We start from the raw sequence: 16,802 nt of genomic DNA, 5'->3' as shown, positions 1-16,802 counted from the left end.
GTTATATGAAATGAATTCATATGTAGTGGACTGACAGCCCTTGTGTGTGTTTTCCCATAGAGACCCAAAGAACGGCAGCTCCTTTACCTCCCACAATGCTACAGTACTGTGCTGCCAATACAACACCCGCCTACAGCAAGTCATCAGCTGCTCCGAGGGCTCTGTAAGTACTAGTGGTATCCAATATCTACATCTATCCATTATCACCCATCAAGTTGACATGCTATTTGTCATTTGATGCTATTTGATGGGTATTTTAAAAAAGTAATGAATATATTTCCAGAAATATATATGTTTCTGAATCTAGCAATTCAGCAAACTGGAACGTGGAATCACAACATGTTGGATTAAAATGTCATTCAAATTATGGCTTTACCAAAATCCTCCTGCAGAATGCGATTTTATTTCCAGGAGCTAAAGCTGGCCCATTTGACTTTGTTTGATAGGTGGCATGGTGGTACTCTTCTTATGCTGTGCTTTTTATTTTCAGGTTGTGAAAATATGGGACCTGAACACAGGCGCTCCAGTATCCACATTTGATTGTCCCCATGAAAGGTCTGCTGTGACCTGCATGACTCTGGACAACAGTGGAAACAGGTAGAGGAGCATTATTCCCAGTACAAAGTGACTATATCTTTAATATTGCAGCACATGATAGGCTATAGAGGTTATATAGTATATATGAATGCCCACACACCCATGATGTACATACAGTACTGTACATTACTGAGTGCTTTTCTAGTTCCTCAGTCGAAGGAAGTTTAACACCACAGCTGTGCTTTAAATCAGGTTCATCACTGGAGGCAGAGATGGCTCACTGAGAAAATGGGACTACAGCACTGGGGGTTGTGTGTCCATCATCAGACAAGGTATCCTTTCAGGAACAACACTGTCCTCATTGCACTTTTCTTGCCATATTGTTTTAACTGGTGATAAATGATCTGTGGAGGAAAAGCAAATTCTTTCTAATGAATAAGTCTCTCTAATAGAATGAAAATCCAAAAATCCAAAATTTTTAGAATTTTTTTTTTGAAGAATAGCCTAGATGTTTGCCTACATCATGGTCAGGAAGGATTATGCAACTTTTTGTATGTGATTAAGTAAGAATAACATCTGTTCAGCGGTACTATGCAAATTAAAAAATATGATGTTATACTATGCACATTTTTCACATATATGTGAAAACAGTCTGATTCCCTTTCCAAAAGACCTCTTAGTAGTAGACTCTGTCGTAGTCTTGGAGAATAGAAAATGGATGTAAGGTTCAACACAGGAAAACGGACAGTGAGACCACAAGAAGCCAAGGAAGAGTTAAAGAGTTTGTCATTAGATTTATCTGCTGTAAGTCACTTGTGTTTTCCAGGTACAGATGTGTCTGATGAAGTAAACAGATGTATTCAGGTTGATATTCACAGCAACAGGTATGACACAAATAAAGAGATTTCATGTCTTCATAATGTAAAAATAAACATCTGACCATATCAATTATTTTACAGAGCACAGTATTTATTGATTCCTTCCTGATATGTTATGCTGGGTTCACATTAATGCTACAGTACATAGAACACAGTGTCAAATAAGAGAATTAGGATCTCTTCACTTTAGAAGCCTCCAGTATTATTCATGCCCTTGACAAAACATAAGCAAAAACTGATGTAGCAAAAAAAACAACGCAGGAATGTGTCAGTGGGAATTCCAAGATTAATACAATGGTTTCAACCCCATCATTACCTTAACGCGTGATTAGTGGTTTGGGTCGCTAACACACAGCCAAGGCCAGCAATTGTGAACGTTCAACAGACTCCGATATCACCAGGATACAATGTCTCCAAGACGACGACTTGAGGCTGACCTTATGAATCCAGGATATCTGGTTCAATGTCAGCATAAACAACCAGACATGGATTTGCCAAAGTTTCGGTGCTTTGGTGAGATTTTGGGGTTAGAGTTAGAAATAAGGAAAGAAGAGGTCTGGGACTGGTGCTGGGTTGCAGCTGAAGATGAGGATTGAGTTGGTGCTTCATTGCTTTGGCTTGTGTCAATGAGGGATATAGATGTTTCTTCTTTTTGGGGATAGGTAATGGGATCAAATATGATGTTAGTAGTCTTTCCCTGAGAAGACTTTCATGAGGCAAGACAGATGTTCCACTGCTAATAACCGTGAAAGGAGTGATGGATGTTATTACATATGCATTCAATTATTAATTTTCCTTTTTTTTACTTTTAAAAGATATATAATATCTGTTGGCTGTGACAAATGGATCAGTATTTTTCCTGTAAGTAAGCATTAACAAATTGTGGTTGAGAAAGAAAAACTGTCTTAATATTGATGTTCTTTTGATCTTTCTTTATATACATTCCTTACAAAATTGTACTACAAAATACATTATTCATACTTCATCATGGAACAAGATATCACTCATTATCTTTACACCACAAACAAACTTCCATCTAACAGACTTTATTTATCTTTTTAAACATTCAGTACATATTAAAGTGTTCTCTGAAGTCAGCGAAAGTCAACAGTAGCTGTTGTTGTCTCACGTGCTATGTTGTGCCCCCTTTACTTCAATGCTGAGAAAAGGCCCAGTCTCTTGACTAGTGTCTGTAGTCGTGGCAACACTTTCATGTTTTTTTAACTAGGCCTTGACTGCATCAGGTTGTGAGTGTTTTCCTCTTATAGTTGCTGTCACCACTGTTTCTAGGATCCTGAGGATGGTTGCAAGGGTGTACAGAACATAGGAAAACAGTGGCTTGGCCAAGAGGTGAGTTACTGGCTTCTCCTCTACCACTACTCTAAGGATGATGTAACTGACTCATCCTTAACCGTGAGGGTTAAGTCACAGCATGAAACGAGTGAACAGCAGTTGGCAGAAGCATAACCGCCTTGAATCCTGATAGTGTTAGGTCTCTGAAGCTAAACAAAGCTGGTTCTGGTGAGACCTGGCATGGGAAAAAAAGAATCTGGTTGATGCTGTATGTGGTGACCAGTAGTTGGGCCGAGTAGGTGACACTGACTCTTCTCTCTGGACCAGAGTTTCCAAACAAATGACCCAGTTCAGTGACTGGGAACACTGTACTATAAGAGGCACCAGCCTTTGGATGAGAAGTTAAACAAAGGGCCTGAGTATTTGGTGATTTAGATTCCCTTTTAATTCTGTCAGTAAAGCAACTCCTCACTTCTCAACTGGATTTGCTCTGTAGTGGGGCTGCTGGTACACTTCGCCCATGTGGATGGTGGATACAGTGGGCCCCCATCAATACAGTATAAAGTGCTATGGGGACCTCATACAATGAATAATTTACTCCTATTAAGTAAATCACACCAGACCCCCTTGACGTAGTGACAAAGTGCCCTATGTCTTAGAAGATTCTTTTCTTGATCGGGGACTTACAAAGAGCACCATCCATGACTATGATGGCTTTTTAAGAGCATGTAATTGCTATGAATTATGTATGTTTTTTTATCAATATTATGAATATTGATAAGCTGTTGCCATACCACTGCGCATGGGAGACCTCACACAACATCCAATTCTGCCTTCTGTGTATATAAAATCTAGGATAGCAAATTATTATTATGTGGCAGCTTAAGAAGGACGTGCCACCAGAGGCCGCTAGCTCTAAATACGTACATATAAGTAGCCATGCTGGGGTGATTCTCTTTATTTTTGGATAATGCGTAAATGGTTTAGAATTGTTTGGTATTTTGAAGGATTTTCATGGTGCTTGTGGGGTGGGGTTTTCTCTGTTTGTTAACGTTTTGGTATTTTAGCTCAGAAAGGATGACAATAAAGACTTGTGGACTTCACCTCTCCAGATATGTTGGGTTTTTGTATTCATATGCCCTTGAATCCATCCTGGTTGAGGTTTGGTTCTGTCTCATATTTTAATATTTATGAATATTATTCTGTTCAGCATGATATACCTAAGTTGTACTATAAAATGAAATGGATGTATATTAGCGGCTTGGAGAAGGAACACCCTCCTTCTATATTACAAATATAAAATATCACAGTATTCATACCCAAACACAAAGTGACTGTATGATTTTAAAAAATTCAATAACCTTGTTTTTTGGTGAGTTAAAATAAAATACTACAGGAATTCTAACAGTAATGAAAAAAGGGACTTGAAAGGAATGAAGTGCTTGGATTCTGACAGAATTAATGTTACATCCAGAGTCTGTGAGATGTGTTTTCTGCTGTGACCGTTTTTATACTTCCTTGGAACCTCTTAGATAAATCTGCAAATCTTTCCATTGCTTTCCATTGCTTGCCATTTATTTTTGATTAAATACATGAGTTTTGATTGAAATGATTAAATAGCAGTTCAGTATGGTGGCACAGTGGTTTGTGTGCCTGCCTTGCAGTACTGGGGCTCTGGGTTCAATTGCTGACCTGGGGTGCAATCTGCTTGGAGTTTGTATGTTCTTTCCCAAGCTCATGTAGGTTTCACCAGGTACTTTGGTTTCCTCCTATAGTCTAAAAACATACTGCTAGATTAACTGGCCCTGGTGTGAGGGTGTGGGTGTGTGCCTTGTGATGGACTGGTGTCCTATCCAGGGTGTATCCCATCTTGCTTCTGTTGCTTGCTGGGATAGGTTCCAGCTTCCCCGCGACTCTCGACTTGATATAAGTATTTCAACAAAAGATGCATTGATAATAAAAGAGCTGTGCAACAATGCTTTAGTTGGTGGAACAAAGATATTTCACATCTGTTGTTAACCTCATACGATACACACCACCTCACAGAAGAGCTCTGTGCCTGTTTCACCGCAGTCTTTCCGCCACCATGAGGACATTGTGTCCGTTGACCTCTGGCCCCCCAATCTCCTAGCCACCTCCAGCTGTGGGGGAGAAGTGCTGGTGTGGAACCTGGTCTCTGGGAGTCTGTTCTGCCAGCTGGGCTCCCTGCCCAGCCCCCTGCCTTCCGAGCCCTCAGGTGCAGTATGTGTCTGTAACTGGGCCTCTTCCCACTTCCCCAGAGGAGAGCAGTGCAAGGAGGCAGAGATTCTGTGAGACTATGAAGGCTCAGAGAAAGATCACATCTGTAACAGATGTTGTAGTGTAAAACACGCATTTGAACCTGTGAAGGAACACTGAACTTCAGGCTGGCTAATAAGCCTTGAATTACTCTGTTTTACATCAGTCTAAGTCAGTGTGTTCATAATATTTCAGTGTGTTAATAGTGATTTTAGGCTGTTCCTTTGCAATAGTTGTAGGATAGTTATTAAGTCAGAAAAGGGGCTGTACCACTGTACCATAATAATTTAGTAATGTAGTAAGGTCTTTATTCTCCCATTTGAAAATCTTATTGTCCAAAACATGAACTCAGCAATCCAAGGCCTTTAATTTAAATAGTATGTTTAAGGTGCAGGTAAGAAGTTTAAATGCTTGGGAATGAATGATTCTTAGCAGCAAAGAGGGGCCAACATTTTTTACAGTACTCAGACAGCACTTCCGATTAAAAACTGCCTGTCTTTGATTCTAGATGAAGATCTAAATGTTTGCAAAGTTCTCTTCATCCCCTCACGAGCTCCTCTACAGAAAACTGCTGCTATCCTGGTGACCAGTGGCCCTGGAGGTACACTTTTTAAATCTCATGGGGCTTTGTAATCTACAGCTCTGGGGCAGCATATTGTAGTTTGGATACGGACAAAAGCATTTCTCAAACCCGTAAATAAAAATTGAACCCTCTGGTATAGCCAGAGCACCTTGTTGGAAACACTTGTGCATTTGGTTCATGTCCGTGAATTGCAATGAAAGTTGTATCTTCGCATTAATCATAACTGCTTCTATGAGAAGACATAGATTTTGGCAGAGTCGAGGTAGAAAAACATACAGTAACTGAATATATTGTACATTTCCTATATAGAGGGTGCAAATCTACGATCAGCCCAAATACAGTAATTAAGAGATGGCTCCCAGTCTGACTTTAGTGATAAATGTATGCAACTTGCATGCTCCAATGTGTTTTAGGTATTCTACTGATAAACGTGGAAAAATATGAGAAATTAGGGCATTGCCATTTGATTTCCTGGAAATGGATTGTTGTTTCTTGCAGGTTGTATTCATCTTTGGAATATATTTGGTGGTGGAAGACTCTTTGGAAAATTTAGTGGAGTAAGTGTAATTTACATCATCTATCTGTTCTTTCTTGTGTAGCACCATTCTTTCAAAAGGCCCTGAATTACTTTAAAGGTAGGAAGGGACTGTTCCTCCACCAGTGCTGTACAGAGCCCACTGGGGTGTGTAAGAGCATCTACAGCACACTGCGGTAAGTGGTTAGCTTAGCTTGAGTTAGCCTGAACTGAAATGCAGTTACCTCTAACGCCATGGGACCCTGAATAATGAGCATACAGGAAGTCAGAGTAATATCTCATCGAAAAGAGAGGACACTTCCTACAACACAATATCCCCTGTAAAGTCTACTGAACATCAAGAGAAACGTATCACTCTATTTGTGAATGAGTACATTGGCAAAAATTAATCATTTTCATGAATTGGTCTTTCACTGCTTGTGACATTCTTGGGTGACCCTGACTTTTCCATAAGCACTTCCTTACCTGATTAGTAAGAGAGATGATTGGGGGGAAAAGGGGATGAGGTCGTTTAGTCCGTTGAATGTCAAGAATCTTGACTCTCTGTATTATTGCTAAAAATATATATTTCTTGTGAATGTAAGAATTTTTTTTGTCTAATAAAGAGACAAAGAACAGATTTATTCTACTGGTATGTTGAAGGCTGGACTAAGCCAGCCTACAGTTGCTTTCTGTCAGAGGAGTTCATAGCTAGTAATTGCTAACCTGGAAAGACACTGCAACCAAATACAGTCTATCAGTGATGGCCAAGGTGTGGAGGAACACATGTGATGACTTTGCCAAGATCAATGGGAAAGTCCAAGTGTGGTGGTCTTGGCAGGAGTGTCTGGTCAGTACAGAATGACAATAATCAAGTCCTGGGACCTCATTGGCTTTGTGTCCTGTAGGCTCATCCCAATCTGGCAACATTCCAGCAGTACAGCACTTGTGTAACAGCAGCTTTCTTACAAGATATGAATATTGTAACGCAACGGGGGCTCAGGCGGGCGCCCTTGCCGCATCTGGTCGGCCCCATCCCGACTGGAGGCTCGAACCCGGGACTTCCGCGTCTCTCTGCAGCGACCTAGCCCCGTGAGCTAAAGAGAGATCTCTCCACAGCCCAGTAGTTGTGGTCCTGCTATCACAGGGAAGGGCGGTGACGTCACCCGCTCTGGTACGCCGGCTCTTACACAGTGCCTGTCGGCCGTAAGCGTTACAATATGATAGTTACTGTAATGCTTTGTATTCCTTTCTCGCCAGTCCTGAGCCCTATTGAACATTTACGTCACAAACGGGGATAATATATGGCATTTAGCTGTCAGAGACCAGAGAACAGACACATGCTTGTCCGGGCTCTACAAAAGAAATGGAACAGAATCCAACAAGACAGTGTCTCCAATTTGGTGTAAAGCATGCATCACAGATGTACAGCTTATTGCTTCCAACATTGGCCATACAAACTACGAGCCCATGGCTTTCACAGTAAATGCCTGTTTGAGTAGCTCTGTTGATGACAACTGTTAATCAGCATTATGAATTTACCTACTGTATGTCATGTCAGCTCAGTAAAATGCCAGGGCACCGGGCATCTCGCATGTTGCTGATAACTTTGTGAATTTATCGCAGTCATAAATTATAAGTTTATTGTGTTGCTCATCAGTATGTAGATGGTTCTTTACTGTGCACCTGTAAGATGTCTGCTTCCAAGAAAGAAAAATAATAGTAACACTAAGGAATCACAAGTCTTGTGTAATATATACAGTGTACTGCATAACAGTACATGTAAACTGACAAACATTGTGGTACTAAGTACGAATCTAACTGCAGGTTTCTATGAGTTGTTTTCTCTCTTGTGTTGTATGAAACGGATGTCAGTCCTTCCTTGAAAGGTTTCAGTGACTCAGAAGTGATGAAAGGTTGTGCTACAATGTGTGCCCTCTCACTTTGCTGCCAGTCAGCCCAGAGGGAGAGGAGACTGCCCCATGAAACTGTTCCCCCATGCCTCCCGGGTGGTACAGCACTTCAGTCTCTCTGTTCGCCAGAGAGCAGCCCACTGGAGTGCTGTTCACTGGCACGGTCGCCGGCAGAGCTTGTGTTGGAATCTGTGTCACATCTCTCCAGGGGGGAGGCTGTGCTGAGCAGGGCTGCCTTTTGTAGGTTAATTTAAAATATATTTATCCACAGCCTCCCAGCATGCTGAAGAGTTTCATGTGGAGTAGGGCTCTGTTCAGGGCACAGTTTGCATTTCCCTCTTACAGAGAAAAAAAGAAAGGACAAAAAGAGAAAGCACACCACTGAGACTGATGTAAGGCTTGTCTTTTTTTCCAAGTTTCAAATAGGTCTCTGAGAATAAGTGCTCTTCCAGCACTTTCTCATTCATTGCTTTGTTCTCAGTGTTCTGTGACAAAACTCTGCAGTGCTTGGTGGTGCTTGTGCTCTGTGGGTGTCTAAAACCTGGTTGGAGTTCCTCATGAAATTTTCATCTGGTAGAATCTGAGAGGCAGATTCTTCTTATTAAAATACATGAATTCAAGAACAGAAGGAAAGTATTTGTTTACCTACTTGTTTATGTTCATGTCAAATTCTTCTTGAACAAAGGAAACACAAAACCTTTACAAAGAAACAGACCTGCTGAAGAATTCTCTTGTGCTTGAGAAGAAACACATTTTTGTTGATCATTAAGGCAACCACTGAAGTGAAGTGCAGTGTATCGACTTAAATATCCTTTAAATCCTTTCAAAGATCTTCTGCAGGTCATCCAATCCATGACGTTGCCAAAGTTCAGGGGTGACAACAAAATGTTCCTCTTATATATACTGTATGCATGGTGCTTTTTCAATTTTGTTTTTGTAAATTAACTAAATTTTTAAAGCTATACTGTATTGAACAAGAGCTGACTGCACTGTGGAGAGCAGAAAGGCCACGTAGAAGAAAGAGAAACTGTCTTTGTGTTTCAGTATTATGAAAAATGTCCATACTCTTTACTGTACATCTATGATTTCTGTTGTCCCGAGCAACAGGCTGGGCTCCCATAGATTTTTCCTAGCACTGAGTTTTTTCTTACAGACCTTTATCTCGCTGTGTCATTACTCCATTTAGTGACTGGATATGTGTATGTTGTGTGTCTGCCCAGTCTCCACAGCAGGCCACTGTCACCGACCTGGCCCTGGGGAAAGGAGACACATTGCTGCTGTCTGCAGACCAGCTGGGATGGCTGCGCATCTGGGACATTGCAGGCTTTGCACAGCATGGGCCTGAGACCACTGACCCCACCTGTAAGAATCGCCAGTACAGTCTTCTGACTCAGCCATTTCACTTTACTTCCTTTCTAAAACTAAGCAAGGTGTCTATGCTTCAGTTTACAAACGAGACCACTTTCATTTTAAGCTTCTAATAAAATAATGTGTGGAATGCAATTTGTTTTTAAATCTAAGTTTGTAAAAGGTGTTTGTTTTAATTGTCATGTTCAATATCCATTCTAAGAATTCACAGTTAACATTGATTTTCTTTTTCAGCAGTGCTGCCGCTTTGATTTAGATTTAATTATGTTATAACAGACAGTGACCATCATTTCTGTGTTTTTCTGCTATGGGACTGCAGACATCAATATTATTTATTCCTGGACCTGCGGGGCTATAGTCTCAAAGGTCTTATGGGTACCTTATAACCCTCAGTGAGTCAAGACCTGGAAACAGTGCTAATATTGACCAAATAAGCGAATAATGGATTCACATAAAAACCAGAAAGCACAGTGGCCAGGACTGGGAGTGAATAATAGCAGCTTTGCAAATGCCCTTCTCCTGTTTGACATACATGTACAGTGTTAACAAAGTTTTACATTAAGGCTGAAGATATTGATTTGATGATGAGCAGGTACAATAAAATGACAATGAAGGCATTTATGAGACACACGGAGTCAAATAAAATGCATTCAGTCAGTGTTCTGTAGGAGTGCAGGCGTCTGGGGCTGTCATTCACCATCCTTAACAGTTTGGCCATTCCCAGTCAATGAGATTCCACTTTGGATGAAGCCTTTCAAAATGGAATACATGACATTGTTTCAAGGCTGCTCCACAGAAACATTTAACAGAAATCATTTTCATAGAATAGTCTCCTGGGGCTGCATCAAGCTTTGGGGATGCGTTTTGTGGAATCTCAGCGCAGGGTGCACAATAATAGGCTCGAAATTATTTTGTATCCCCTCCCAGGCTTAGTTTATAGAGACAATTCACACTAGTTGTGTTTTTTAATACTGTAGTTAATGAAGTGAAACCTTAGTAGGAAATTTTGCAAGGGATTAGCTCTTGGGTGTTTCCATAAAGTACCGGTATATTTCTTTCTTCACAGTGCTGTGCAATTGGAGAGCACATGCCTGCAGCATTACAAGGTAAACCAACACTTACCCATAAATATGCACTAATGAAGTACTGTTCACAAGAGTAAAGAATGTATTTTTAGAATTATTTTTTGTGAATCACAAATGTAAAATCTAATTTTCTGTTCCAGGTAAAATTCTTACAAAAAAGTAAAACACAAGCTCCTTTTTTAAGATATTAACTATCCTAAAAAATATCCTATTTTAAACTAACTAGCCTAAAAAAAAACTATCCTATTTTTTCGATGGGAATAAATCTCTATAAAGAGATTACTATCATAGTGAGGAGGATTTCGAATACAGAAATTGTGTACTGTGCGTATTGTTTGTGTAGAATTGTTTGTTTGTGTCTAAATTAAGAAAGAGCTACCTTTTTAGAAGAGGACTTGAGCTGCACAGGTACAATGGCACAGTGAAGAGAAGATACCCAGACTCTGGGAGAAGATTTATGATAATTTATTTAGATTTATGCAGCCTTGGTTAAGTCAATCAGTTTAATCCTTTCAGCATAACACCAAAGAAGCAATTATTTGAATTAAAGAGAAAACATCAAATATTTCTTTACATATCCCACTTGAATTCCTTGATTGAATTAACTTTTTTCTGGACTGACTTATTTTACAATAAGCATTCTGTAAAAATTTATGAAGCATTTAGTTTGACTTTCAAATATTAGCTTTACACAGGGGCCTTATTTTCTGGCATTCAAGGTTTGTGCATAGATTCTGGAAGATGAGCAGGACTGAGCTTTGTTAGTACTTAAACGAAAGTGTAATGATACCATCTGACAACAAATTACATCGCACTTTCTTGCAAAGTCTGACATTTCACAGCATTTTTGCAGAACAGCAAACATTTCACGTCCCTGAGCTTTCTGAAGCCGGTTTTCCATTTTTGTCTCAACAGCGTTGTGTGTGTCCCTGAGCAGCAGCTGGCGGTCACCTCTTCCAAGGACTGTCTGCTCAGGCTATGGAGCCACCAGGGGGAGCTGATAGGTACAGTACCATGTGCCCTGGCCTGGAAACCATGGCAACACCTCAGGGAGTGGAAGGACCCTCACGTGAACTGGGCCTGCTCCCCCAAACTTTCCATCAGTGTTTGGGAAAAAAACAGCAAACAGCTTTCTTAATACATTCCAAGCTCATGCTGGTAATGGCAGTGAGTGGTGAGGTGCTAACAATTGATGGTACAAACATTAGTGGCAGTGCCCAGATATGACTAAAAGTGTTAAAAAATATGGGAAGGGAACAGCAGCACAACGGCAACAGGATTGACTGTTTATCATCACTGTCTGATGGAATTTGACAGTAATGAGGTACCATTTCTCAATATACTACAAGTGTCACATTTAGCTCTGTCTGGTGTGAAGAAGAAGATCAGAATAATTCAGCACCACAGACAGCTCTCAGCAAAACTACACTACAGCCCTGAAAATCAGTTTTCTGGGCAGCAATCAAATGTCTGTTTGTGGGGATGTTACACATGCATATCTGGGAACTGTAATTGGTCAGACAAGACCGTAAAAATGACTGACCCTGTACTCTGAGAAGAGGCCATTTTGCACATATAGTCAGTTTGGTCATTTGGGCCTAATTGAGCTAATGAAATCATTCGTTTTTTTCCCCAAAGACGCCCTGATATCAACTTCAATGGGTAGGGTGTTCCATACTCCCACAACTCTTTTGGTAAAGAGGTGCCTTGTGTTCTTAGCTTTAAATGCAGTTTGTCATGTGGTTTTACTATTGTTTGCGAAATTGGCAAGGTTGACTTTGCAAAACTTTGAGGATTTCAAATACTTGTATGGTGCCCCCCCTTGCAGTCTTCTGTGTTCAAGGTTAAAAGTTTCAGCCTTTTCAGCCTATAGGCAATGTAATAAGTATTACGCAAGAAGCCAGGAGGTGTAAATCACAAATTCCACCCACCACTGCATCCTGTGCACTGCAGGTGCTGACTTCCAGACCGGTTTACTTGTTTCTCATACTGTTTTGCCCCTTAGTGCACTATCACCACACATCACGCATTCTTTGTGAATCCTGTTTGAAACAAATTGGTAAATCGTGCATTTCAAGTCTGACCAAATGTTTCTATGTTAGTCAAAAATGACTTTGTGCTTCTTGTTCTTTTTCAAAATCTCTTGTTTATAATGTAAAGAGCCCAAAGTGTGTCCCGTCGTCTAGTTCAGGTCTGTCTCCATGCTGGTTGGACTGCAGGTACATTTGGCCAGGAGGAGCACTGGGATGTGAGGAAAAAGGAGACTTGGAGACAGGAGCTGCCTGAGGACCTGAGGGTGCTCACAGAGGAGCCTGTCCTACAGGGGGCGCTGAGGAGCAGGCCTCCCAGCGACACTGGCATTCACACAGAGGTGCTGCGCTGGGCATGGGGCTGGGGGAGAGGTGGGCCACTACACTCTGGTTAGGTGCCTGATTGCCTCTAGCCAGCATGGGAATCTGATATATTGAGACAAATAGATGTTCAGTCACAGTGAATCTTTCACTGTGAGACAGTGAATCTTTCAGAGTCAGAAGGTCTTCTGATTCTCTTTCCATATGCTCTCTTAATTTGTTAGTTGAATAATTATTCATCTTACTAAACAGTTTTTTTTAGGTCCGAGGCAAGCATTCAAGAAAACGTGCATTATTTGCTCTCTTCTGAACCAAATCTGACATAAATAACCAGACTTAGGAACTGAATGACTTGAAACCCATGTACTCCCTGTCTTTTTTAACCTTTTGTCTACCAAATGAAAATTACAGTTTAATGTTTGGTAAACATTTTTTGTCCTCCTGAAAATGTATCAACTGTACACACCTAGTCAGATAAGTGTTTATTTCATTCCAGCCTCATTTGTTCAGATTAATAGATTTGTAATCTCTTATTGAAATCCAGATTCATTTGAATGTTTTTAAAACAAGCCAAATTTAATTCAATCAGTGCCAGCGGTAATGGAAATATTTAATGTCTGCTTTTTTTTTGGGAACTACTCTGTAGTGCCCTATTTAGGCATCTCTGTGTTACCTGAATACATTGTTACTGAGATCTACTGTATAAAATTGTTGGAAGAATTAATTTCTTTGGTAAATCATTTCAAGGCATCTCCATCATGTATTCGCTAAATCGAAGAGTGGAGTTCTAATGAACATTGGGGAGGGAAGAAGGCAACCGAACTAATTCAACTCGGCTGATGCAACTTGCACTTAATCCTGACGCGATCGCCTCAGTTCATATATATACCACACGTCACCCTCTCCTCTTCTTCGCTCATTTTCGTTTCCCTCCTCTGGCATCGCCAGCTTTGCACCGGTCCCTGGGTCACCTTTTCACCAAGCAAGGGGGTCCCAGCCTCCCCTTTCGGCCTGGAGGTCGGCCCTCAGCCAATTGGGTTAAACCAAAGTTTTCACTAAAACCAGTAAACGATTCTACGGTTACACAAACCTCGGCTGCTCTCATTCCTTGTGAGCTATACAGGACCCAGAAATGAAACTCTGCCCTTTTAATGTTGTTTAGGGTACTATGTGGCAGGAAGTGCTTTCCTCACCGACTGCTCAGGACATTGAGGAAGAACTGCAGACGTATCAGCCATCCTTCAGGTACCGTCACTTAGAATGAACATTACAGTGATTTGTAAGATTTTAAAGATGTTAATCATTGTCAGTTTGAACATAATGTGCTCCCAGGTTATTTGTATCAAAGAATGGAGTATTTTTGTAAAGATTGTCCTGTGAGTACACTACATAGAAGTGTTGCATAATTTTTTGTACTGTGCATGCACAAAGCTTTTAGCTGGTTTTAGTGAATGGGTTGACCCTAACAAAAAACTCTAAAGCTATTTATGGCTTATATACCATATACTGTGTATTTAAGGTTTGATGGCAAATGCTACACGTTCTGACTATTGCACTTGAGATCACAGGTACAGAATTCCTTTCTACTGCTGTCAGTGTTGACTCGATTCCCTAAGGAGACCCTCACAGTGTGTCCTCTGCCCTCTTTCCTCAGAGTCCGAGGCCACCTCACACAGGTGGACATCCCGCAGGTGTCGGGCAGGCTGATGACCTACCAGACTCTGCACTGGTATGAGCTGGATGATGTCCGCAAGGAAATCCACAAGCCAGACCCTGCAGCGGAGCTCAATGACCCATATGACTTCTCTTTCTGAGCCAGGTCACGTCCCATAGGAGGGCTACTTGCATCCAGAGCAATGAGCTACAGGTCTTGGCTCTCTTGGCCATAATTCTCATATTTAAATTGATTTTTTCAAAATATGAAAAAAATTGTTTTTATCGGAAGGGTTGGTTCTTGAATTTCAGTTACCATTATCAGATTTCAGAATAAAGATAAAACAGAGCACAACGGTATATTTACTTCACATACTTTGAATAAACTTCAATTGTTTACAAAACAATGGAAAGGTACCTAACTGAAAAAGACAAGCTGATATCTTTGCCTCTTTGAAACCCAGGTTTCATTTACTGTTCAAAAGATTTCTTGTCAATGATTACACAGTTTTTCTGTGAAAGAGAAACTGGAGAACAGGAACTATAAGCTTTAGAAAGTCTTCTTGTTTTTTTATATCATAAATCTTCCATTGTAGGCCGAACTGTAAGTGCCGAAATCCCTGCTGCTTTCTTCTAGCATTTAAGTGCTTATGTCCTTTGAATATAGGCATCAATTTTCTGGTTTCACATGCAAGATGTACTGATTAAATGGTTATTATGCCCATCTTAAATATTGAGCAGTATAACTGATCTTCATTTTTGACAGTAGAAAATCTGGAAATTCTGCAGAAAAGCTGATTTATCAGAATTGCCCACTCCTTCCCTAGGTTCTGAACATTTTTATAGCCTTAAATGTTGTACAATTGCTGGACTCCTGCCTTTCAAGATGTGCTTGTTTTCTTTTTGATAAATAAGTCTGAGCTCCTATACTGTACATGATGTACCAAATTTAGCTATTCACAAATAGTGCTTCTTTCTTTAACCAATATACTATAAAAAAGGTAGCCTAGTCTCTTTTGAATAACTTGACATAAGAAGGAAAATATAAACGTTATGTCCTGTGTACAGAATTAACTCTTCTTGAAGTGGATTCACATCTGGTGCTGACACTGAATGAAACTTTTGATACATGACATCATCTGTATTTTTGCCTTGTCTCTTTCTCACTTGGATAAATTCCTGCATAAGAATTATTTTGATATGATTTTACTCAGTTTTGATTACAATGTTATGATTAAATTTTAGTTTATAGTTGCTGGGGGCAAAACAGACAGACAGAAACAGTGAAAAATAATTTTATAACTTCTCAACTGCATATTTTTTCTCTTCGTCTCTACAACTGATCAAACAATTCTGACAAACAAGATGTGAAATAGGACAGCTGAACACAGCTATGCAGCTGTTTCTAACTGAGCTGCTGCTTCATGGTGTGAGAATTACAATTGCTTAGTTACCGTTTGTGTCACTTGTGGTTGAAAGAAGAAAAATATACAGTGCCTTGCGAAAGTATTCGGCCCCCTTGAACTTTTCAACCTTTTGCCACATTTCAGGCTTCAAACATAAAGATATAAATTTTTTATTTTATGTGAAGAATCACCAACAAGTGGGACACAATTGTGAAGTGGAACGAAATCTATTGGATTTTTGAAACTTTTTTAACTAATAAAAAAATGAAAAGTGGGGCGTGCAAAATTATTCGGCCCCCTTGCGTTAATACTTTGTAGAGCCACCTTTTGCTGCGATTACAGCTGCAAGTTGCTTGGGGTATATCTCTATCAGTTTTGCACATCGAGAGACTGAAATTCTTGCCCATTCTTCCTTGCAAAACAGCTCGAGCTCAGTGAGGTTGGATGGAGAGCGTTTGTGAACAGCAGTTTTCAGCTCTTTCCACAGATTCTCGATTGGATTCAGGTCTGGACTTTGACTTGGCCATTCAAACACCTGGATACGTTTATTTGTGAACCATTCCTTTGTAGATTTTGCTGCATGTTTGGGATCATTGTCTTGTTGGAAGTTAAATCTTTTGCAGACTCCAACAGGTTTTCATCCAGAATGGTCCTGTATTTGGCTGCATCCATCTTCCCTGTCCCTGCTGAAGAAAAACAGGCCCAAACCATGATGCTGCCACCACCATGTTTGACAGTGGGGATGGTGTGTTGAGGGTGATGAGCTGTGTTGCTTTTACGCCAAACATATCGTTTTGCATTGTGGCCAAAAAGTTCGATTTTGGTTTCATCTGACCAGAGCACCTTCTTCCACATGTTTGGGGTGTCTCCCAGGTGGCTTGTGGCAAACTTTAGACAAGACTTTTTATGGATATCTTTGAGAAATGGCTTTCTTCTTGCCACTC

General features: G+C 40.4%; 1 protein-coding gene across 2 annotated transcripts in view; it reads left to right on the top strand.

Annotated features, from left to right (window-relative positions):
* Positions 1 to 15,958, top strand: part of LOC107077095 (cilia- and flagella-associated protein 337-like) — a 31,484-nt gene extending 15,526 nt beyond the window's left edge. Inside the window, exons 12-26 of one of the 2 annotated variants that reach the window (XM_069189738.1) lie at positions 61 to 163; positions 491 to 597; positions 790 to 869; positions 1,364 to 1,421; positions 2,231 to 2,276; positions 2,706 to 2,765; positions 4,782 to 4,944; positions 5,494 to 5,586; positions 6,067 to 6,125; positions 9,216 to 9,357; positions 10,430 to 10,469; positions 11,364 to 11,452; positions 12,668 to 12,819; positions 13,962 to 14,044; positions 14,454 to 15,958. In XM_069189738.1, coding sequence (XP_069045839.1) covers positions 61 to 163; positions 491 to 597; positions 790 to 869; positions 1,364 to 1,421; positions 2,231 to 2,276; positions 2,706 to 2,765; positions 4,782 to 4,944; positions 5,494 to 5,586; positions 6,067 to 6,125; positions 9,216 to 9,357; positions 10,430 to 10,469; positions 11,364 to 11,452; positions 12,668 to 12,819; positions 13,962 to 14,044; positions 14,454 to 14,613 — 1,435 coding nt within the window. In that variant the 3' untranslated portion in view covers positions 14,614 to 15,958. The remainder of the gene's footprint in view (positions 1 to 60; positions 164 to 490; positions 598 to 789; positions 870 to 1,363; positions 1,422 to 2,230; positions 2,277 to 2,705; positions 2,766 to 4,781; positions 4,945 to 5,493; positions 5,587 to 6,066; positions 6,126 to 9,215; positions 9,358 to 10,429; positions 10,470 to 11,363; positions 11,453 to 12,667; positions 12,820 to 13,961; positions 14,045 to 14,453) is intronic. The other variant, XM_069189741.1, reaches the window with a different exon arrangement.
* Positions 15,959 to 16,802: the final 844 nt, after the last annotated feature.

This window comes from Lepisosteus oculatus, chromosome 1 (genome assembly GCF_040954835.1).
Source record: "Lepisosteus oculatus isolate fLepOcu1 chromosome 1, fLepOcu1.hap2, whole genome shotgun sequence".
Lineage (NCBI taxonomy): Eukaryota > Metazoa > Chordata > Actinopteri > Semionotiformes > Lepisosteidae > Lepisosteus > Lepisosteus oculatus.
The sequence above is the reverse complement of the archived record's forward strand: the minus strand, read 5'-3'. Positions and strand labels throughout refer to the sequence as shown.